The sequence below is a fragment of the Argopecten irradians genome, chromosome 3 (genome assembly GCF_041381155.1).
Source record: "Argopecten irradians isolate NY chromosome 3, Ai_NY, whole genome shotgun sequence".
Lineage (NCBI taxonomy): Eukaryota > Metazoa > Mollusca > Bivalvia > Pectinida > Pectinidae > Argopecten > Argopecten irradians.
In genome coordinates, this window is record NC_091136.1 from 1,022,952 (window position 1) to 1,048,576 (window position 25,625).

Genomic DNA, 25,625 nt, shown 5'->3' on the forward strand with positions numbered 1-25,625 from the left:
TCTTATATATGAAATATGAAGATCCTAGACCTTACAGAACTTCAGGAGAAAAGTTTTCAAGTTTATTGTTAAAAACAGGACCTTTAACATTTGACCCTTACCGAAAACCGGAAGTTGCCATTTTTTGTAATAACATGTAGAGAGAAAAAGTTTACGCTTAAGATTATCTGCAAAAAATATTATTGGATGAAATCTGTGAAAAGAACTGTTAGTGAGTTATAAGCATTTTTAAATTTTAAGATATGACGTCATAGCGGCCATTTTGTTTTTTTGATGAAGATGAAAATCATATCAAACGTTAGAGAACATTAGAGGGGTCTTTTCTATAGCAATTGCAGACTATATTATTCATTCAGTTCGACAATATATAATGTTAAACATTTTGGCGGGAAATTAGCAAAGATCAAAGGATTGTTCAAAATGGCATACAGCATTAACCGGGAGTGCTACCGAAAAATAAAAGACACCAAATTCATCGGAATGACATTCTGCATCGATATGTAAAAAGAAATTTCGCAAAATCAAAAAAATAAAAATTCGTGAACTTTGACCTCATAGCGAACTTTTTAGTTTGACCTTTGACCTAATTGCTGTAATTGTATAAAAGTTAGTCTTTTATACGATCTACATAAAACATCAAATATATTTGCTGTATCTTAAACGGTTATCCACTTGGTGGACCTCATTTGATAATGGGGAACAGCATTTAACCATTGCTAAATGGTTGAGCCGTATCTGTAAATCAAAATCAACTGGTAATCACCTCACTAGATGATACCTTGTTATCATGACTGACACTGGACAAGACCAGAAGGATACACAACATACTTTGCTCACAAGCTCAGACCTGCTAAGAAATAAATTCTTTGGATATGTGAGATTAACTTTACAGTCTACATTGAGTAAATCCTGAAATCATGAATTGTGACTTAATTTATTCTACTCTAACAATACAAGGTTTATTTGCTCTGATGATTTAATCTACAATATCTAAAACTCTACTATATTGGTAACATTGACTCACTTTTTTATGTGTACATTCCTTATTTTCTTGAAATCTTTGACTCTTTTTTCTTTCTGGTTTCTTTGACCTGAATTTAAGAAACAAGATCAGACATTAAAAGTAATATGTTGTTTTATTATTTTTGCAGTGAATTGACCATTCAAATAGATTTGTTCAGATGTTATAAGATATTGCAAGATAAACATTTTTTCCCATTTCCCTTTGTATACCTAATAGGCATACTATAACAATTCCGTCACAGAATTATATTAAGTATCCATCAGATTTGTCTAAATTATTTTTAGAAGCAATTAAAGATCTAATCCAGCAAGCATCATACATTTAATATTTAAATTCATTGAAATAAAAGACAAAGCAAACACAAATAAAATTTTTCCTTTGAAATATCTGATATCAAAGTGATATTTATGTAAAATACTTACCAGATTGTTGGTCCCCAGACGTTTGAGTAATTCCAGTTCCTGATGATTTTCTTCGCGCTTCTTTTTAAATGCTCCTTTATAAAACCTAAGTCTTAGCTTCTTGTAACTAGTAAGTTAAAAATGCAAGTTTCATACGGGATGTTGATTATAAATGTATAAAATGTTTAGCAAACAAGTGTTCTGATGGTTCAAAAAATGAAATTTTTTAATTTGCCCCACCAAAAAATAAAATTTTGACGGCTGGAAATAGGTAACATCTCATTAAGACCCCAATAATGTAACAGCTGACAAGATAAGACAAATGAGATACATTTATTCCCTTTTTGAAAAATTTTTGAAATTTTAAGAAAATCAGTGATAACTTCCTTGACCTACTTTTCAATTTCCTGTTATCTTAGTGCCCATTCACTTCCTTTCCATCTCGTCCATCATACGGCGGACGTTTGTCCTGCTGAGACACATCATTTAGTGGTGGCAGAGTCGCCTCCCATGCCCCGCTTAGCCCCTCGGGGCGCGCTCAAATCATTTCCACCTCAGCTAAACCTGGCACTTTGGCAGTCCTCGCCCTGAAGTATGTGGTCAACAGGATGGTAAAACAACTTATCACTCAAATATTAATTTTATATCATGATTTAATGCTGTTAAATGGTTTTGCTTTAGAAGGTCATGTTCAATCCTTGAAATCTTTGTGAAAATTTGCAATTAAAAATCCTCATATAACTGACACTGAATTGAATTGTTTAATCTGAATCTCTATATTACCTGCTACCCGTTAACATTATTGGTTTTTTTTTTTGAAAGATTTTTATTATCATTAGCAATTTTCAAAATTCAACATTAAAGTCAGTAAAAAAGTTGTAAATTTCACGAACAGATAACACGTACCGAAGGAGAGTGTAGCCAGTGTGAGGAGCTCCGGAGCAGAGCCCGGTCTGACCACATACTCGGGTGTATATGGGTCTGTCTGGCCTCCGAGTCTCGGTAGTCTGTCATGAATCTCCACCGTCTTAGTAAGTGGTGTCGGCGGTCTCTCTACCTGTAGCTGATCAGGACAGGACAGCTAGCGGGTCTTGTCTGTTTAACGGCAATATAATTTATTTACAAACAAACCTGTCTTATTGATTCTGACTTTTTTTTTTATTTGGCCAAACTTTAATGGTTAATGGGTTTGAATGACCCTTCCAAGTCCAAAATAATAGTTCATAGAAACATGCACAGTTAACGAAATTTCCTATTGTATATTATTTCGATAACAAGAGGCTCCCATGGGCCTTAACGGTCACCTGAGTTAGAATATATTAACAAATAATGAAACAAATTAAAGACATATAAACACTATATGCTGGGCCTTGAAGTTGGTCAGTGATTTATATAATTTGACTTTTTAGACTATGAAAGAGTATTTGCTTCAATCAAACCTGTGAACTTAGAAGTATTTTTTGAAATTTTAATCATTTTGACCCTGTTTGGTCCTGCCCCTCTGATCGCCCAGGGGGTCATTGAGGGACGGATATGGATGTTAAAATGCTATATCTTAGGCTAATAATTATAATCAAGTTTGACTAATTTCTTATGAAAATTGGGCAAATAATGTTCACAAATACGTTTTTTTCCTATACAAAAACTAAAGTAAACTTGACCCTTCCCCAGGGGATAACGTGTGACCCCAAGGTCATATAATTCACAGTTTTTTATAAAACAACTTAAGACCTTTCCATCTATAATTATTTTGATTCTACTATATCCAGAATTTTAGAAGATTTTTGAAGTTTTAGCCTATTTTGTGACCCTTTTTTTGCCCCGCCCCTCTGCACCCCCAGGGGGTCGGCCAGGACCAATATGGATATGATATTAAAATGCTATCTCAGGCTAATAATTCTAACTAAGTTTGACTCATTTCCTATGAAAATTGAGCAAAAAATAAAAGCTCATTAATATGTTTTTTTCCTATATAAACTATAGTAAACTTGACCCCCTCCCCAAGGGGAAACAGGAGACCCCAGGTTCATATAATTTACAATGGTTTGTATTTTATATAAACAAACATTAAGACCTATTTTACATCTATAAAGTGTATTTGAATTATACCATTTCCAGTAATTTTAAAAGAATATTATTTTGAAGTTTTGAAGCCTATTTGACCTTTTTTTTTGGCCCCGCCCCTCTGCCCCCAGGGATCCGGCCTAGACCAATATGGATATGATATTAAAAATGCTATCTCAGGCTAATAAATTCAAACCAAGTTTGACTCATTTCCTATTGAAAAATTAAGCAAAAAATTGCTCATAATGTGTTTTTTCCCTATATAAAAGTATAGTAAACTTGACCCCCTCCCCCAGGGGGAAAACGTGAGACCCCAGGGTCATATAATTCACAATTTTTGTAAAGGACCTTAAGACCTTTCTATTTATGAAAAGTATTTGATTCCATCCCATTGTTTCCAGAAGATTCAGAAGAAGATTTTTAAAGTTTTAGCCTATTTGACCCCTTTTGACCCCGCCCCTAAGGCCCCTGGGGGTCAGTCATAGAAAATTTGTTAATAGGATTAAATGGCCATCTCATACTGATAATTCTGACAACATTTGACTCATTTCCTATTGCAAATGACCAAATAATGCGCAAAAAATGTGTTTTCCCAATATAAACTATAGTAAACTTAACCCCCCCCCCAGGGGGAAACTAGAGACCCCAGGGTCATATAATTCACAATTTTTGTAAAGGACCTTAAGACCTTTCTATCTATGAAGAGTATTTGATTCTACCACATCTGTGAGTAGAGAAGAAGATTTTTGAAATTTTACTCAATTTTACCCCTTTTGGCCCCTCCCACAGCCCCATGGGGGGGTAGGGACCATATAATTCACAATTTTGATTGGCCTTGTGCCTTAGAAGGTTTGTGCAAAATTTCATTTGAAATTGCTTCAGCAGTTTTTGGAGAAGAAGTCGAAAATGTAAATTTGTTTACGGACATACAACGCACGACGACTGGACAAAAGGCGATTAGAATAGGTCACCCCACTTGAGACTTCGTCTCAGGTGAACCTAATAAAAGCTTGACTCGTAATATTCGAATTCAGATTATTTTCAATTGAATGCTTAATAGCTAATCAGAATTGATGTTATATGCTCAGTGTGTACACAGCCAATATCATATGAGATGTGCCGAGACATCATTATTTGGGGTAGTGTATTCATTTCTTTTTCTTACCTAGCAGTAGCCAGCATCACCTCTGGAGGAATCTGCTGCATGAATGGAAATCATAGGTCTGTCGAGAGTAAAATAAAATACAAAATAAATTCTCACATCATTGGTCAGTCAATTGCAACATAAAGTAAAAGTAATAAAACTTTTACAATGACATTTAAGAGGAACTATATATTTTGCTAAATTGTCTACAAATGTTTTAAGATTTATTTTTAAATGTGAAGTACAGTGTAAATTCTCATCAAAATCAAAATACTAAAAATAAAAGTGAATGTTGAATAAATACCATGTATGTGAACAAATAAATTACAAACCTTTTAAAGAATTTGTATCGATTTTGTCCCGCTACTTTGTGCATCTGCAAAGTGTTTTGGTGGAACAACAACAGAAGGATCGTAATTAAACCTGAAAGTCAAAAATGTAAAAAAAAAAAAAAAAAATGTGAAAAAAACCCAACTAAAAAGTGAAATAAGTAAAAACATATGATGTACAGTGAAAAATATATTAGTATTTTTTTTTTTATAATTTATGAAAGGGTTATGAGTCAAATATTAAATCAATTCAAAAACAAACTTCAGGGTTTGCATTTATGCTGTCCAAGATTAGTAATTATAAGCCCAAAAAATGAAAAGGACCCTACTTTTTTCCTGAAAGTAATTTCCAATTATACAAAGGGACCCCCATTTTATCTGAAAAGGATTTATCTGCAGGTATACCAACCTTTTATTTTAACACATACAAATTTTACATACAAAACTCATTAAAGGTATATTTCTCTGTCAATACGAATTTCTTAAATGTCTACCTCATTTTTTACATTTTATTAAAAAAAAAAAAAAAATATATATATATACACATTATTTTAAACGAATAGAAGAATACAGTTGTGTGGTAACTTTTTCAACAAAGGACAATAAATGTTTGGTTTGGGCCCTTTTTTTGGCCCCTAAAATCTGTCAAATTTTCAAAACTTTTTTGAGTATTTAAATAATTTGATTTGACATATTTAGTACATTCCTAATTTAATTGTAAATATGGTTCTCTAATTTTGCAGTTTCAGTTGCCATGGTAAACACTCGAAATATGCATAAATTATGAAATGAGGAAATTTGGCAATTTTGGCTGTTCTTTGCTAATTAGTTACTGTTTTAGAAATCATAAAGCACATTCTTGAACAAACTTTATATTTCTCCTGCATACATATTCTCAGTAAATATAAATTTTGTTCAAGGACACGCTCTATGGTTTCATAGACAAGAACTTAGCAAAAATGGCAAAAATTGTTCAAATTTCCACATTTTCATAATTTAGGTATATTTTGAATGGATACCATGGCAACTACAGCTGCAAAATTAGAAAACAGCCATTACTATTGAAACAGAGATCATATTTAAAAGACATCAAATTAATTACTAAATAACAGTTTTGAAAATTTCTTGGATTTGGGGGCAAAAAAGGACCCAAGCGATACATAGTCCTTTGATTAATGTCGTTTATAGTATCTTAATTTGATTAAACAATGACTAATGCCCTACGTTGCGTATCGGATCATAGCCTCACGTTGCTGCTCCCCATACCCTCTCCATTGCCGGGAAATGAATTTCGGTACAGGGTCAGTGACATCAAGTCGCATTTGAAAACGTGGATGATGACGTAGTTCACTGAACATAGTGTTGTATATTGGTACACGTTTCTTAAAAATAAAGCATTGATACAGTTAGCATCATTTACATGAAATATCTTTATTATTATTCATCAACATCATTATATAAATGCAGTATTTAAAATACATTTTACGAATGTTAGTAGGAGATGATTTTGGGATTACCAAAACCGTTACAATAGTTGTATACTTACGACCCTATCCGTACTGGTGTGGGCTTTGAAAGTAGCACGTGCATGATCCCTTTCGCTGGACACAACAAAGTGATTATCTGTAATAAAAACAATAGTTAAAAGACATGTACATAAAAGTGGTTTTGTGGACAATTTCCGACATTCAGGTATCTCAATCAGTAGAGCATCCAACTACCTTCCAAAAAGGTCCAGGGTTTGAACCCCATGCATTTTTTTGCTCCTACTAGATTTAGTGCCTGTTACCAAAACCTGTAATTGGATAAAAAAATTGGTAAAAGCATTGGTGTTACTTTTAATAGGGGGGGGGGGGGATAAACAAGGGCCCAATGGGCCCAAAACGCTCACCTGCAATCTGGTAATCATGCGTGATGTCATACTTAACAAAAATAGAGTAAATAAGAATTTATATCATCCCTAAGCACATTAGAGGCCCCTTTGCCTCTTGGTATTAAAAAGAGTGTGTTTAAAGATTTTAGCCTATTTGACCCCTGTAACCTTGAAAGAAGGTCAAGGTCATTTTTTTTAACAAACTTGGGTAGCCCTTGATCCCAGCATGCCACAGGCCCAATATCAGGTTCCTATGCCTTTTGGTTTTTAAGAAGAAGTCTTTTAAAGATTTTAGTCTATTTGACCCCTGTGTGACCTTAAATGAAGGTCAAGGTCCATTCATTTGAACAAACTTAGTACCCTTCATCCCAACATGTCACAGGCCCAATATCAGGTCTCTAGGCCTCTTGGTTATCAAGAAGAAGTCTTTTAAAGAATTAAGCCTATTTGACTCCTGTGACATTGAATGAAGGTCAAGGACACTCATTTGAACAAACTTGGTAGCCCTTCATCCCAGCATGCCACAGGCCTAATATCAGGTCCCTAGGCTATTTGGTTATCAAAAAAGAAGTTGTTTAAAGATTTTAGCCTATTTGACCCCTGTGACCTTGAATGAAAGTCAAGGTCATTCATTTGAACAAACTTGGTAGCCGTTGATCCCAGCATGTCACAGGCCCAATATCAGGTCCCTAGGCCTCTTGGTTATTAAGAAGAAGGTGTTTAAAGATTTTAGCCTTTTTGACCCCTGTGACCTGAATGAAGGTCAAGGTCATTCATTTTGAACAAACTTGGTAGCCATTGATCCCAGCATGTCACAGGCCCAATTTCAGGTCTCTAGGCCTCTTGGTTATATAGAAGAAGCCTGTTGTAGATTTCACACCTATTTGACCCCTGTGACCTTGAATGAAGTCCAAGGGTCATTCATTTGAACAAACTTGGTAGCCCTTCATCCCAGCATGCTACAACTCAAATTTCAGGACTGTAGGTCTCCAAGTTTTGGAGAAGAAGTTGTTTAAATGGAAAAGTTGACGCCAGACGGCCGGACGACGGACGCTGCACCATAGCATAAGCTCACATTTGGCCTTCGGGCAGGTGAGCTAAAATGTACCTGAACATGAGTTTTTGTGGTTATTTTTCGCCAATTGGTACTATACACTACTAGATACTAAGGTATAGTATCTGGCTACTGGGTCAGCGACAAGTTTTCACAATAGTACCAGTACAATTAACATGACACTACCCAATGGAATTCATTCTGGTACCATGTGATACCCTTTAACGTTTGTGCGGGACTATTGTTTATATTGGTGATCGAATGACGTCAAATGACGTTATCTCGGTATAACGTCATTTCAGCGGGAACCCAGTGGGCACACAACATGCGGAGGGCGTTTTTATTAGGTCCGATCGCAACGTTGCATTTAGGTTGCAAAAAGGTTGCAAATGAAAGTTTGGGGAACATTTTTTGACAACGTCCGCCGAATGTTTTCATATAATGTTATCACAAACGTTTGTATGTTACGTTGTTTATTTTGATTATTCTAGTATTTTGAAGTACAATAACAACAAAATATAGTGTTTATATAATATTTTAATGTCTTCTGCTCATCCTGCATGAATTAGGCTGCGCATCAACTTCCACCCAGACTGTTTGTGTAGGAGCCATTTCACGTACTTCCGTGTGTACTTATGTAAGCATTTTACATCTGTAAAAGAAAAAACAGAATAAAATATTAAACGTCTATATAATATTTAGACGATATATTTTTCATATGCCGGTACGGTTATTACATAAATAAAAACACAAATAGGATTCAGGCACATCAGGGAATTTGTATAAGTTACATGTATATAATATGTGTATACATACTCATAAATACTGACTACACACATAGATAAAATAACTTACCGCGATATAATATAATAAACACAATTCTTTTAAAAAAAACAAGTTTGTATAGGAATCAACAAAGACTTACCTTGAAATATCTGTCGAATATCTGGAAGTTAGCTTGTTTGGATGCTGTCGAGCCTAAGAAATTGTTATCCGTGTGAAGCACATGTGTACACAAAGTTTGAATGAACAAAGAACCGGAAGTGAAAATAACCGCGCAAACACCATAATAATCTTTACGAGTTTCCACTCCTAGTTTCTGTAGTGTGCGGGGGGAAAATATGTAAAATATCATATAAATAAAATCCCAATTTATTGGTATATATAAAAAACTTTAAAATGATTTTAATTTTTTGTTTTAAATAGGAGGTAACAAATGAAAGGGGAGGTAACACAACTCTTTTATCATAACTCGGTAGTTTACATATTTGACGTAATATTCGGTATGTAAACTTGGTATTCATAATTACACTTTTTGTTTTGTTTTCATCTATTCAATTAATACCTATAGTATCTGTAATTCAAAAAATAAAACTATTTACAAAAGTACAAAAAATGATTAATTATTTTTTAATTAGTTAATAATTACTGAAAAAAATATAAGGCCTACTTGTATGTATCACTATTTGAATAGATTCATTCGCTTCCTTTAAAAAGTTGTTTCCAACAATAATACTTTTTGAAATATATTAAATTATTGTCAAAGTTTTTTTCCTAACCATATAAAAACATTCTCGGGACGTCAAATGCTAATGTCGTGAGGACGTTTGGAGAAAAACGTTCTCACATCATTTTCAGAATGTCCTCGACGTCGCAACCTAAATAAAACATTGCCAAAACGTTGTCCGGACGTTATGTGCCCACTGGGAAGATTACAAAGAGTTACATTCCATCACCATTGGAGATACTTGTCCCGCACAAACGTTATCGGGTATCATGTACGTGGCACGTGAATTCACAGGGACTTGTAACGTAGGTTGTGAGAAAGTCTGCTGTGTATACATGTGTACTATATACTATATAAAAGGACAAGGGAACCAACGGCTCGCTTGGAAGAGGTACACCTGCCTCTACAAAAGTCGCCCGTATTCCGTCAAACATTGATAAATATGTACATATTTAATACCAATATATTCTTAAATAAATTTTCGACATGGAAAACACAACTTCAAACACGAAATAATATATTAACATACCTTTATTTCACTATGAACGTGGAAAATGCAGTCAGATATCACCGATGTCGTTTTGCCTGTCCACTGAAATCTAGGTTAAACACGTTTGTGTGGATATTGTGTACCCCATACCCGGACCCGGACTAGAAACACCATACACCCGGGCCGTTTTCGATTATACGGTTTGACTGGTTGGACCTAGTTGTTCGTTTATGAATTAAAGACGGACCTGGTGATTTTTATATTGTTTTCAGATGAGCCTTGACAAAGCCCTCACAAGCCTGTATTAAAAACTGCAGGTCCGTCAGGATTTATACTTGAAATATTGACTTTAAAGGCCCACTACCTTTCCCATACGGCTTTTTATTTTTAAAGTGGGAATGTAAAACAAGATCGATAATTTTGTAGAGTTGCAAAAGTTATTAACTTACCGTTAATACTACATTTATCATCACCTTCTGAACGATTTGATTAGAATAAATAAAATGTTTATTTTCATAAAGCGGGTCGTATTATGTTTCCTGCCGTCGTCCTAGGTACCGCGCTGTAGTTGATTATCATTGCGCCAGACGGCAAAACAGCGAATTGACTCTCCAATGTTTTCATATATTACGCAGGAAATCTTGCATATGTTTGGTGTCGTAACCTTATTTTAGGTCATCGGTATGCATTTTCTGATGTTATTAATGTTTTTTAAGAAACCTTTATATTTTGCTCCGGAAAGGTAATGGGCCTTTAACAAACGGTCGAACCGGTTGTTCCGAATAAACGAAAACGGCCTTGGTGTCTGTACACTAAACGCTACAATATCAATGTGGTAACGGTCAAGTACAACATTAGAGTCTCCATATAAGTTAGATTCTTCAATTAATGATATATGCATCTCAAATAAAGGTTCTTCTAAGAACCTAAACCGTGAAACTTAATTTATACAGAGTTTGAGTACAGAATTTCAGTGTAGTATCGGGCAAGGATTTATAAGTGAGATATATACGTCCTTGTATCGGGTAAGGGAGAGTACACCAAAAAGGTACCCATCATCAATTACAATATGGCGGATTATACGAACAAGAGTCGAGTGCTGGATAAAAAAAAGTGTGATTCCTCGCTTAGCTGTTGGATTGGATTAATGAAAGAGTTATCAGAGATAGCCTATTTGTATTTGCAATGGGAAAATATCACCGGAAAAGTGAAATGAATGCATACAAAATTTGTTACAAGGGAATATGAGTGCTTTTGACCTAGATTTCAGTGGACAGGCAAAACGACATCGGTGATATCTGACTGCATTTTCCACGTTCATATAGTGAAATAAAGGTATGTTAATATATTTCGTGTTTGAAGTTGTGTTTTCCATGTCGAAAATTTATTTAAGAATATATTGGTATTAAATATGTACATATTTATCAATGTTTGACGGAATACTGGCGACTTTTGTAGAGGCAGGTGTACCTCTTCCAAGCGAGCCGTTGGTTCCCTTGTCCTTTTATATAGTATATAGTACTACATGTATACACAGCAGAACATTCTCACAACCTACGTTACAAGTCCCTGTGCGTGAATTAGTCCCCATTTGGAACGCTACCCTAAAATGGAACACTTATAAAAAATGTTATACAGTTTTTTCAGTTTACAATCTAAAAAAAAAAAATTTCATTTTCTTTCCAGTTGCTTATTAACAATGAAATTTTGAAAATCTCGGGGAAACGACTTCATGCGAAGTTTTAATTTTTTTTTTTGTCGTTTGTGTTTAGATATATGTAACATCCGTGCAATATATAGGATTAATATACCTCTACTTTATTTACGCTATATAAAAGATACTTTGTTAAATTTACTAGCTCCCTGCTTTTTTCCAAAAACCTCTCTCAGCTGTGTGTTAGTCATCGAACTAACACACCCCCCTGGAAGCTAGAACACCCTTGCACTCGGGTATTTCCGTTTAACCAATCATAATTGGGGTGGGCGGGACTTGTGTTTCCGATCACGCCATCAGTTGCTTTGTGACGTAACAATTGGGCGGAGCTAGTTTTCCGATCACGCCATCTCCGTTGACGTACTCAGACGACGTTAGTATCGATCGGAAACTGTTACCGAACACGTCGTCATGTTTATCTTGTAAGTGAGAGGCTTGTGAAAAAATGTAATGGGGTCAGAGGACAATACCTTTTACATGTATGTACAGTTGTTATGTATATACATGTATTTAGGCTACCTGTAAGTGGTTAACGTCTCGGAATTTCAACAATATTTATATACAAATTTAGTATTTTGCCTAGTGGTATAAATATTGAAATATCGAGAAATCATAGCGGAATCAAATTTTAACCTGCGGTTTGAATAGAAGCAAAACAAAACGGACATAGAATCACAGTTATCATCTCAGAATAATTTGTATGTTTGAAGATAAGATTACGTAGATCGATTACAATGTAAAAGTATCTCAATCTCCAATGGCCATTGCCGTACGCGACAGGAATAGAGAGAACGTTAGCGTATGAAAGAAGTATATGTTTAGTCTTATCATAGCTTTTGTATGTATCGGTATATTAAAACAGTTAAAGTATGGATTGAGTGATATATCAAGTTTCCGGTTTCCCTCGAACTTGCCTATTTCCCTCGGCTCCGCCTCGGGAAATAGACAAGTCTCGGGAAACCAGAAACTTGCTATATCCCTCAACCCCATACTTTAACTGTATACTAATAGTTATTAGGCCTACTGTACAGTAAGATATTATTGTAACGGAAAAGAAAATCATCAGGCGTGTAGAGAGGCTTAATATCTTTTCGCTACACAATAAGAACAAAACAGCAATTGGATTGAACAAAACACATGTCAACATCGATAAGATTGAATGGGTCAGGGAAAATTACTCTTTCGGCGTTAGAAATCCTTTATTTACTTGGCATATATTCTATTTAGTAACAGTTTAAAAAACCCACGAAAGAATGGATTAACGGCTGTACTCTAAGATAGGCTTTGCCTCAAATCTATCATCATTTATCTTGCTGCAGTTCACATGAATTTTTACTAATATTTATCCTGCTGCAGTTCACATGTTTTTTACTAATATTTATCCTGCTGCAGTTCACATGTTTTTTCACTCACTTGTCAAAATCGTTTGCAATCATTTCGATTTAAAAAATAGTCACTGCAATTATTTACATACCATAAAGATAATCGTGTGTCCTAGCGGCTTGGCGCTTAATTGTTTGTGTCTGTGTTGCCATTTTGACTCCTGTTTGAGGATCTCGATCTTTGTATTATGTCGTGTTTTGTCCCATTCAACCAAGTTTGTGTTTCCAGTCCTCCATTACTAAAAACAAAATGGCGTCTCCATTTACAATGTCGCCATGGTAACAGCAAGAGCAAATCGGTTCAATATTGATCATTGAAATAAAGTAAACTCACATTTGTCATTATTTTCAATTACAATGCACTATAACGAATATCTATTTCAATCTTCAAAGCAATTAAACAAAATTAAAAAAATCAAAACTGAGAGTATAAACTAAACCAAAGGCGGAAAACGGATAAATAAATCCGGTAACACAATTTATTGCTAATCTCACAAGTGTGCCTCGGTGAAAAGAAGTTTCGTCAAAGCTTATTTTTTTAATTTTTATTTTTTTGATGCTACCAGAAAATTGTCAGTACTATACTGTCATCTACTATTAGAAATAAAATTGTTAGAGTATAAATAAGGGAGGCTACTCTTAATGCCTTAATGTGTTTACGAGGAACTGATTTCCCGCCATCTGTCCAAATCGATTCGTCCAAAATAACGCCCAGTTTACAAAAGTGAGTTTATTTCTCGTCACCTACTCGCAAGAATGTCTGTTACAGTACTTAACTTCAACGAAAGAAACTGTTTAATAAGTAGCCTATTTCTGGTAAGTTTCAATCTGTCCATGTTGAGATAACCGTTAATATTTATGAAGTTGGTCAGCCATGATCAGGTCGATCTGCTCCTTTTAAAATTTGAAAAAAAGAGTCACCTGTTGTGATATTAGGCCTATATCACAACAGGTGACTTTTTTCAAATTTTAAAAGGTATTTAATATCAGAACATACAGTATCATTGATAGCGTTTTTCACTTGATTTACCAATGAGATACGCTGACGAATGGTAATTGCTAATTTTTAGCCCACCATCATCAGATGGTGGGCTATTCAAATCGCTTTTTGTCCGTGGTCCGTCCGTCCTTCCGTCCGTCCTCCGTCCGTCCGTCCGTCGTCCGTTAACAATTCTTGTTATCGCTATTTCTCAGAAAGCACTGAAGGGATCTTTCTCAAATTTCATATGTAGGTTCCCCTAGGGCCCTAGTTGTGCATATTGCATTTTGGGACCAATCGGTTAACAAGATGGCCGCCAGGCAGCCATCTTGGATTTTGATACTTAAAGTTTGTTATCGCTATTTCTCAGAAAGTACTGAAGAGATCTTTCTCAAATTTCATATGTAGGTTCCCCTAGGGCCCTAGTTGTGCATATTGCATTTTTGGGACCAATCGGTTAACAAGATGGCCGCCAGGCAGCCATCTTGGATTTTGATACTTAAAGTTTGTTATCGCTATTTCTCAGAAAGTACTGAAGGGATCTTTCTAAAAATTTCATATGTAGGTTCCCCTAGGGCCCTAGTTGTGCATATTGCATTTTGGGACCAATCGGTTAACAAGATGGCCGCCAGGCAGCCATCTTGGATTTTAATACTTAAAGTTTGTTATCGCTATTTCTCAGAAAGTACTAAAGGGATCTTTCTCTCAAATTTCATATGTAGGTTCCCCTAGGGCCCTAGTTGTGCATATTGCATTTTGGGACCAATCGGTTAACAAGATGGCCGCCAGGCAGCCATCTTGGATTTTAATACTTAAAGTTTGTTATCGCTATTTCTCAGAAAGTACTGAAGGGATCTTTCTCAAATTTCATATGTAGGTTCCCCTAGGGCCCTAGTTGTGCATAATGCGTTTTTGGATCGATCGGTCAACAAAATGGCCACCAGGCAGCCATCTTGGATTTTGATAGTTAAAGATTAATATCGCTATTTCTCACAAAGTACTGAAGGGATCTTTCTCATATTTCATATGTAGGTTTCCCTAGGGCTCTTGTTGTGCATAATGCGTTTTTGGATCGATCGGTCAACAAAATGGCCGCCAGGCTGCCATCTTGGAATTTGATAGTTAAAGTTTGTTATCGCTATTTCTCACAAAGTACTGAAGGGATCTTTTCTCATATTTCATATGTAGGTTTCCCTAGGGCTCTTGTTGTGCATAATGCGTTTTTGGATCGATCGGTCAACAAAATGGCCGCCAGGCTGCCATCTTGGAATTTGATAGTTAAAGTTTGTTATCACTATTTTCTCAGAAAGTATTGAATGAATCTGTCTCAAATTTCATATATAGGTTCCTCTATGGCCCTAGTTGTGCATATTTCGATTTGGGACCGATCGATTTACAAGATGGCCGCCAAGGAGCCATCTTGGATTTTGATAGTTGAAGTTTGTTACTGCTATTTCTCAGAAAGTACTGAAGCCATCTGTCTCAAATTTTATATGTAGTATGTTTGCAAAAGTTTGAAAAGCAGAGAAAAGATCCCTCTTTCCATTGTCAGACATAGATCATTCTTTGGTGGGCGCCAAGATCCCTCTGGGATCTCTTGTTATCTATTATAACAGGAGCAGATGAATTAGAATTTTTCCTCAGTAACACAAGTTAAATACTTTACACTATACAGTTGTTGAGTAAACTATTGAAAAGTTTGAACTACCTCCAAAGCGGGAGCAAGAAGAACAAACATGGCGGCAAAGTAAAGGTTAGCCTTTCGCTTCAATTTGAATTTCTTATTTGTGGCCGTGAAATGTGATTGTAAGATTAAAAATACTGATGAAACGGTTTAATAGATTTTGACAAATTTCCAATGATCTCTTTCATATTGATGTAACGTTACTGTACACAAGTTATATGTTTAGAAATGCCAGAAATGCTGGCACGAGTGTCACTTATGTATTAGGCATAACAATATTGACTGAAATTTATTTTATTGAATCTGAATTATTTTTAAACAATTAACGTTCAATATCAAAAGGTGTGTGTTTTTTCACGATTGTTATATATATAAAAGTTATCTCCAATTCGGTTTCATCTTAAGAAAATCATCTATAAATTGATAAACTGCTAATGTTTCCAATCGTTCCCTACTTCGGCCATAGCCATATTTGTTCTTAGGTTTTGTTCATGTTGTTTGGGCGAGAATTCATGAGAACATGTTCTCATTCGACCCTCGGGTAGGAAAAAAGTTGTCGCCCAAAGACACCCATAGTGTACTACAAACGGTACCTGGGTTTACTTCCCTTTAATCAAGAAATTTGCATTTTAAATTTAAATTTATTTTGGCTCAGTGAATAAAGAATGACACCACAACATAAAAAACATGGATTTTTACATCTCTTCATTAAGGAAAGGTGTACACATGCATCTTAATGAATTTATTTAAAAAATATGTTTAGCAATATTTTAAACATAATCTGTAAGCCAAAAGTATGAAAGTACAGCATATAGTTGTAGATCATAATATGTTTATTGTTCAAATATTGGTCATGTGATTCTATAGTTTCATTTTTTCATCACAAGTTGATAACAGAATCTTTGGATTGTCTACAATTTGTAGTGATGTCATTTGGGATATTTAGGCCTGAAAGATTTAGATTTTTTTAATCAAAAGTTCTGAACGTAAAAACTTGCATCAAATATTTTTCATCGATGTCTAAAATTCAAGAAATTCTTCCTCAATGTTAATTTGAAAATGCCAATATACTGTGTATAATATATAAATCATCCAAGAAAATATCTTTTTAATTGCAGATTTAAAACACATTATGAAACTTCTCAATAAAAATGTGGCCAAGTTTATTGATGGTTGATTTCCTGGATTGTGAGATAAAGGAGAATTTATGTTGTATGGATATGGATGGGACATTCCTTGGTAAACAGATTTATTAACAGATCTCAAAAAACACATCATCGTTAACAATAAATCGCTGTAGTACACATTAGTTTTATATTTATGAATTTTATGACATTTTTAACCAATGAGTGAAGCCCTGACTATTAAGATATGATAATCAATATGGTTTGATCCCTGAAAGGCTTCAGTATATATATAACTATGTAGAATTATGTTGTAGTGTGAGTAAGTAAAATGTTCTAATATTAAAAATTATGTAAAAGTTAATAAATCTGCCATTTTACCATTGGTATCAAAACCTATTTTATATAAGCTGTAACTCTACAGAGAATTTGACATAAGAAAGCCAATAGAGGGACAACAAGATCACAAAAACTGATAATGGTGAAGTTATAGGGTGATGTGTCACCGTAAAGATAAAAATCAGGGTTCATAAAAACTTCAGAATGTCATGACATCCTTTTATAACACTTCACAGATCAAAAAAATTTAGAATTCATCGTAACGTTGTCTCAAATGTTGCTTCAAGTTTCTTCATCATTAAGTTTACTGAAGTTTTGAAAGTTTTATACTATTAGTTCTGATGGAGGAAAGGTTTTGGTATAATTCAAGTCATTAAAAGGGTTTTAAATTTAAAACGGAAACTGTAGATTTTATCAAAACTTATGACCGTGAATAGTAATGTAATAAAAAAAGGTAACTATGATTTATATCCATTATAAATCTAATAATATATATACCTTTACATTGTGGAAGTAATCTCATATTGATGACAGCGTGTCTCTACAGGTATTGATCTATTGCACATATATTATAAATATAAATGTAATTAGAAATAAGGCATTTTCTGCATTTAATACTTGTTGACGTAGTCCCATTTCAAATGACAATTACCTCTAGATATTATAAAACTTTTCTTTTTTTTTCCCTGTGTCTACTCTATAAGTTTTCCATGAAGTTGGTTATTAATATTAAAGACATTTTCACAAAATTCAAAAAGAAGCTTGTCATCTGATGCTGAACAACTTTTAAAGCCAATACATGTACTGCTATTTAAAGCCATACATGTACTGCTATTTTTCTGTGTTTTTCTTGCATTGTGCTGTTCTTGAAAAGTATGATTTGATTGATGTAGGTAGAGTATTTGCAAACTAAAGTTATGGTAACGTATTACTGAAATGAAAGTTTGAATTGCGTGTTTTAACTTGGAATCCATTAAAATGTTTGAATAGATTACCTGAGACAAAGATTTTGAGGTTAAATATGGATACCTGGTATATTTAATCTGTTGGAGGAGACAGAATTGTTTTCATTGTTATCATTAGAGTAAAGTTTAATTTGTTGTGCCATTTGATTTTAAAATCCATCAAAGTTGAAGAGTCTTTTATGTGAGTTTCCAGACTGAACATATTGAGTGCTCACTTAGTCGCGGAGACAATCATAATAATACTTACTTTTTTTATAGATCAATTTCAAATTCTGGATTTTAAATTCAAAGACTTGGTGGTGAGTACAAATCCTAAAGACATATTAACATACAATTGTCTTTTATTAAGCTACACAAAATAAAGTGATCAGGTTCTAGGGGTCATTTTGATCCTTTGAATCACGGAACATCGTCCTCATAAATCCTCGTAAAGCGGAGAGACAATGTTTACATGGTTGTATGGATGATATTTACGTACATGCATGTGTAGTAGATGTTTACCTGAGCACGGGGAATTACTACCGGAATTTGACAACATTCCACAGGTGGGTGCTTCCGTCAGTAAACATTTATATTAATGTATTGTTATTCTGTTGAATTTAAGAAGAATTTAGTAGAATAAGCTTATATGTAGTTTGGTCTATTAAGCTTAAATGTCCTATTAGCAGCAAGAACCATTTAGGGTAGAAATTATAAAAAGCTGAATTCAATCTCAAGTTGATGACATGATAGCCTGTATTTTATATATACTGGTTAGAGTATATCATGTTTTAATGACATGTTGTGGATGAAAACTTTTGTAATATTCAATAAAATGATAGATAATTGATGTCATGGATGTTCACAAGGAAGTAGTCCTTAATGTGTTGAATTAGAAGACAATTAAGGGTCATTGCTAATTTGATTTGAGGGTAAAGTTCTTTTGATACAAACACAATTCTCTTATAGCTGCATTTCTGTTGTGAGGAAAATAAGGGAGTTTGGGAGAAATTATGGAATATATATTGAATGTACTTACAAATGTCCGAATGGTTTGATCATGCAAGGTCATGCTCTTTGATCTGTTTCTTTACCAATCTGGTATCAAGATCATATGATAGACTGGTTCAATACCAAAATATTTCCTGAGGTTTTTATACTGAACCAATCAGAGACGTTCTTATATAAAAATGACATTTTTAATGAGCTTCAATCTAGAATCTTATCATGATTCTGGAATGAGATTGTTGATCAATCATAGCATTCACCCTTGATTTTATGCTGGAACAAATAATTGTGTGTTGATTAGCAAGTTATATTTCTATCAAAAGTATATTCATAATTTTACCCAATTACCAACATTGACTGATAATTTTTTTTTTTCTTCAAAAATTCTCAATTACCCTAGATGCCATATCAGACCTGGGACTGGGATAGGGACCCACAAAAGGCACCCAACACATGTCATGCTAAATGATAAATGTGCATATTTGTCAAATGATGTGTGACGTCAGATAAGGTCAAAGGTTATGGTTTTCAGGGGATATCTGAAAAATCTAACGTCATGAAGGGCATAGGCCTATGTATAATAACCAATTATAAAAATACTTTATAGTAGAGATAGTTTAAAGAAAAAAAGAGAGATTTTTTTTTATTAGTAATTTAGGTTAAAACTTTTTTTAGGCATAAATACACAAAATATGCAACATATTGCTTTATGCTAGATCTATATTCCTTAGGGTGCTGCCTTGTCTTGATAGCCAGCTGGCTATCATTAAAGTCCACCTATAATTATAGATCTGTAACCTTAGTTTTGTGGCATTTTACCATCCAAATGGTGTGTTTAGTAAAGGACATATAATTGTTTCTTTCTGTATTTTCTACAAAATTATCAAGCCATATTTCATGAAAATGATAGTGCAAACTTTATGGCATTAAATAATATTATTTGTGAGATTCAAAGAATAGTTGTGAGGGGTAATTGGTATGTTAAATAAAAATTCTTGTTGATTTCCTTCGATTGTATCCCTTAAGCACGTAAGATGCTCACTAAGAAATACTTGCATGTTTAAATGGCATTTAATGCTGTTAACAACCAGGACAAACTCATTAGGATTACACGCTAGCGTGACTGTAATCAGACTACAGGCCTAACCAATGTAAACCGGATGGATTACGTGACTTCAGGCCTTACCAATGTACACGGGATGGATTGCGTGACGACAGGACTTACCAATGTACACAGGATGGATTGCGTGCCTTGTCATGATCTTTAACATATTTAAAAAGAAAAACATTGAAATTGGACAACAGAGAAATCTGTTTTTACGTGACACGTAAATTTATTATTGTGAAATTGTCGCCACTGTATGAGCCAATTAAGGCCCAGTTTTCACCTGTATCAAAAACACAGTTTATTAAATGGTTCATAGGTCAAGTAAGTGCCACTCCATCCCCCGACTTAGCCAGCCCCTTCTCACGAACAAATGTGGAGTGTCTGACAGTAGTTGGTAGTGGTTCAGAATAGCAAAAGTTTTGGTGTTTTTGGTGGTTATGGTGGCTGTGGTTGCAATTCTAGTAAAAAGAATTATCTATAACAATAATGATATTCTCTGTATTAAAACATGCCGTTTGTTATTATTCCTAGACAGTGGGTGAAAACATACCATATATATATATATATAGCTGTTATTTTTGGTGGAATGATATTTTTGCGATTTTGTTTGACATTGCCATGAAAATTTTATCATCTGCGAAATATTAAGATATATATACATCTACCCTTAAAGTTGTATGTGCCGTAACTGAGATATATTTATTCATCGGCGTTTTTTTAGTGGAAATTTGATGGAAATGTTTAATATTAGTTTTTAATTTATTCGCCCCATATAGTCTACCTATAATAATTCTCAAAATTTAATAAAAACGCTGCGAAGAAATGGTACGGGAAATGCTTAGCCCTGCCTTCTTATGAATATTAAAACAGAGAGGTACCGAAAAGTCACGTGATCATCATTCGGAACACATCAAAATAGATACCGATCGTAAGTGCCATGCTTGTTTTTGTTTACCTTACTGCAAAGTGAAAGTATATGGTTTCGATAGGATTTTCCCCTAGAAAAGTTGCAATTTGTTTCGTAATGTGAACTTATGAGAATAAGCATCAGCTACAAGTGATATAAATAGTGTCGTTTGTTGTAATCATCACGAATAAAAATTACAAAAAATGGCGGGGCACCATAGGGGTTGTTATTTCCTAAATATAACGGAACTTTTGCTGTCAAACATACTAACTATTGTATAATTTAGTGAAGCTGTTATGAATCACTTAAATCTCATTATACCGAGGTATACAAATGCCGAAGACACAACAAGCTTTCATGCTCATCTGGCAGAAAACGAAACATGTACCTGGATATTTGTAAATGTTATATTTGTGTGCATTATAGAGTTACATGTATATATTGTAATCACTGATAATAAGTGTAAACAAGCACACACTACACACAAATATACATTCGCAGGTAATCCGGCCTCATTGTAAGTCTGGAGACTTGTTAGTTCGCCTATTCGAAGAATAGGGGGAGCTAATGTTGTCACCCCGGCGTCGGCGTCAGCGTTGGCGTCCCATTTCACGTTTTTGAGCAAGTTTCTATTTCGTCAATTGTTCAAGCTTAAGTCATCATAAATGTTTATGATTTTATTTTCCTAATGTGTATGGATGCTGAACGTGATAATACAACCAATTTGGGGCCCTTTAGGGGTTTTTTGAGTCTGTTAATTTGTCATATTTCCATGTTAAAGTTTTTGAGCAAGTTTCTATTTTGTCAATTGTTTAAGCATAAGTCATCATAAATGTTTATGATTTTATTTTCCTAATGTGTATGGATGCTGAACGTGATAATACAACCAATTTGAGACCCTTTAGGTTTTTTTTGAGTCTGTTAATTTGTCATATTTCCATGTTTAAATAGTAAATACGTGAACATCAACTTCTTCTGAATAGGCGAGCTTTGCTGTTCTCCAACAGCTCTTGTTTTATTATACAATGTATGTATATGTGAGTAGAGGCATTATACATATATACCGTTTTATTTTGTATATTATCAGTTTGCATTTATATGTGCTAACAGATGTTTTACGCAATTCCATCAAAATGATCTCTCCCTGAATATATATATGAAAAGAAGTATAAGTTATGCCATTTATTACATCAACAAAACCTGTACATTGTATTTACAAAGAAATGCCCTTTCACCCCATGGCTACAGAAAATTTGAGTTACAGTTCAGATCACATATATATATAATATTATAATATTACTCTAATTCAAGAAGGGATGAAAGGGCAATTACCAATAAACATACTACATGTATAATGAATCTGTATTATAAATACAGTGTTGTATATAAATTAAACACAGTGAAAAAAATAGCAACACACTATATACATGTATACATAGTTATAATATGCAAGTTAACATATAGGTATTGTAACGGGATGAACGATTGTAGGTTTCCAAAGAACAATAGACACAGGCTTTTTACAATATATACAAATTTATATACAAAGCCATTTAAATGAATATAGACATAGTAGACAGAAGTACATCGATCTCACTTACATGCCCACCTTACAAAAATATATTGAAAGTAATAGACATGATTTATACAATAATACAACTAAACATAGTAAGGATGGACTGTGTTCCCCAACTGTTCTATATTACAAAGACGTTTATAAGAGTAGGCTGTATTCCACTCAGTCCATATATACTCTGTACCAATAATCGCACGGCTCAAATGAGCGGGCAGAAGTCCACCCAATAAGCATATTTCACAGTTCTGTACCACCATAATGCCTCTCGGTATCCAGCATCAGCATCCCGAACTGTCTCACATTGACCACTGCTGCATAGTATGGGTTGCTACAGTATCAGTCACCACATACAGGTCAAGGTGACCCGTCACTCTATGGGACGGTCTTCCTCATCAGGTACCAGGATGAAGAACTACAATCACAGATATAACCATAAGCAACGACGGTCAACTATCATTGTGTCTAATGACAACATCTAATTATGTTAATTATATCAACAACCAGGGTTCATGTATCAGCTACATCTATATATATATATACAATAATCCATAACTATCATGATTGAACCCTATAATATACACAGAAATGTACAGAGCATGACTCTTTAATGGTTCCAAGCCTAGCTAATAATAGTCACAGGCAATACACGTGCCTTTCCTTTATATAAAATAACATGAGTAAATAGCTACATGGGTATATAATATACACTTTATATTACATATAGCATCATTATATTTCTATTTCCAAAGCATTTAAATAACATCCTATATCCTTACTAACGATATATACATGACCTTGTAATAACACAACACCGCGCACCTGTACGTGTGTACACATACCACAGACAGGTAAACAATATCGCTGTATATCGACACAGCGCTATATAAAATCATAATTACAACAAGTAGTGACTACAAATATCATGATAACATCTTTCATGGGTTTAGGTACTCACCGCAAGCTGTAGTCTGCGTACGCGCTACCATATATGTAACCCGATATTATGTATGTTGACACGTCTTAATGGCTGTTGTTCTGCTTGCGCACACGTCTCTTACGGATGTCGGTTACAAGTTTAGTAAACTTTAGCGCGCGAAATATAAATTGTCTTTAGTGGTATGTAACAGGTATAAATATGAAAAAAAAAAAAAAAAAAAATACAGAAAATTTTATCCTGCACAAGAATGTGTGCTGTGTAATATGTTCTATTTATAAAAAAAAATGTAGCGGCTGTGCTAACCACATCCTAGATATTTATAGTTATTTATGGGGAGGGAAGGGTGAATGAAATAAAATTTCTGTGTAAAAAAAACCCCAACTTCTGCAGTCATCATGGGAATCAGAATTGGACTGAGGCTAAAGATTTATCCGGAATTTACTACCAGTAATGACTGACCAATGAAAAAAGATACGCAAACGTATCGACCAAACTTGTGTCAAGTCAGGGTACTGAACCGTGGGGTGACCACAACTCGGGCCTTGGCCTACCAGGCAGCAAATATAAAAGTATACAGTAACTTGTTTATACAATAAAATATATATGTATATATACATATGAGAGGAGCTAATTAACTATTTTGAAACAAGATATACAAATCGATGGTTTTATTGTATTGGATTAGCAGTGGTGGTGTACTCATGATCAGTTAGTGAAGATGTATTATGTACAGTGAAAGATGTTGTTTTGTTAATTTGTAGCAGATAATATAAAATAATGTACACAGTACCCCTGCTCGATTCGTCAAGAGCGGGTGCCCGCCGGCGACCCGGCGAGGTGGCTAAGTCACTCGATTCAAAGAAAAAGTGCGCCTGTGGCGCGACCGGCATACGCCGGATCAGCCGGTTTTGATTCACCGGCTAATACCGGCGCAAGATGGCAGAATAAAGGTTAGATGTTTGTTGACGAAACTCTCTTAAAGCAAGCGTCATTCCGTTCAGACATAAATTCTCCAAACATTATGATTTGTTTGTTGTATTCATTAACGGACAGGAATTGAAACCTCTTTTAATACACACAGGTATGTAGATATTCATTTATGAAGCAAATACATCGAAATGTGCGGTGATGTATAGACTTAGATATATGTAGCCCAGGCGTTTGGCTCTATAGATATATTTTCTCTATATAATGTAATACGTACGGTGTCACAGCATTTTATAGAACCTAATGCCTGTGGATGTACATTTTATTAGGTTGATTATAATAAATTTTGTAAACCTAATGTTCATAAAAATTGAATGTTTTATTCCAAGTGTATAAATTTTCAATGACTTCTCTTGGACTGTTTATCAATAACAATAAAAACAGATTTTTAAGGTTTATTCTGAGGTTTTACACTTTTGAAAGTAACACGTTTAAAGTTCCAATGAATCGTTTTCTTCAAACACATGTAATTCAGAGTGTAACATAAGGAAATAGATTTACATGTACAGAATTATACCTACATGTACATTGAAAATACACTATGAAGAAAGAATGTTCAAAAGGGAATACCTGTGATAGTATGTCAAGACTTGAGAAAAAGAATTCTACTGGTGACATGTAGTAACTTGAAAATAAATTAATAAAATAGTTTACATAAAGTTACAACATTGCAACACCAGGGTATCGCTCATGCTTTACTAATCGGTGCTTCAGCGATCTCTTCAATTTTAGTAAGAACAGATAATGATTGGCGTTTGGCCCATTGCAACAATGCATGGAGCGACAGTGCTTGGAGCAAAGGAGCTTGGAGCGACAAAAATACCCTGCCGACATCACGCGACTATGCGATAAAACATTCATGTCGCATTAGCGAGAAAATAAAATTATACAGTGTATTTTTGTTGCAGTACGTGTCACTCCGCGCATTATCTCACTATTGCTTCGCGTATTGTCTTGTGATGTGTAATTAAATTCCAAGCTGTAATGCTAGAAAATTATCTCATAGTATACCCGTAATTCTACAATACAAATTACAATGCACCATACATT

The 25,625-nt window shown here is 34.4% G+C and overlaps 1 protein-coding gene and 1 long non-coding RNA gene across 3 annotated transcripts in view; one reads left to right on the top strand and one right to left on the bottom strand.

Moving 5' to 3' along the window:
• Positions 1-4,955: 4,955 nt before the first annotated feature.
• Positions 4,956-19,208, bottom strand: LOC138317238 (cilia- and flagella-associated protein 91-like). The gene is made up of 5 exons (XM_069258792.1): positions 19,092-19,208; positions 13,075-13,221; positions 6,509-6,585; positions 6,187-6,344; positions 4,956-5,056 (listed from the first exon to the last, which is right to left on the bottom strand). The coding sequence occupies exons 2-5, from the start codon at positions 13,133-13,135 to the stop codon at positions 4,969-4,971; spliced, it is 384 nt and encodes a 127-aa protein (XP_069114893.1). The 5' UTR covers positions 13,136-13,221; positions 19,092-19,208; the 3' UTR covers positions 4,956-4,968.
• The window catches only part of LOC138317239 (uncharacterized), a 95,703-nt gene continuing 83,725 nt past the window's right edge, over positions 13,648-25,625 (top strand). Inside the window, exon 1 of one of the 2 annotated variants that reach the window (XR_011207739.1) lies at positions 13,648-13,798. This is a non-coding gene — a long non-coding RNA (uncharacterized lncRNA). Of the gene's footprint in view, positions 13,799-18,371; positions 18,619-25,625 lie in introns of those variants that run through there. The other variant, XR_011207738.1, reaches the window with a different exon arrangement.

Bases quoted from the DNA above. Each gene is read 5' to 3' on its own strand.
- LOC138317238 (XM_069258792.1), bottom strand. From the start codon at position 13,135: ATGGCAACACAGACACAAACAATTAAGCGCCAAGCCGCTAGGACACAC. The intron at 6,586-13,074 runs GTATGTAAATAA...TTTTTATTACAG, and splicing joins GACACACGATTATCTTTATG to ATAATCACTTTGTTGTGTCC. The intron at 6,345-6,508 runs GTAAGTATACAA...TTTATTTTTAAG, and splicing joins ACACCAGTACGGATAGGGTC to AAACGTGTACCAATATACAA.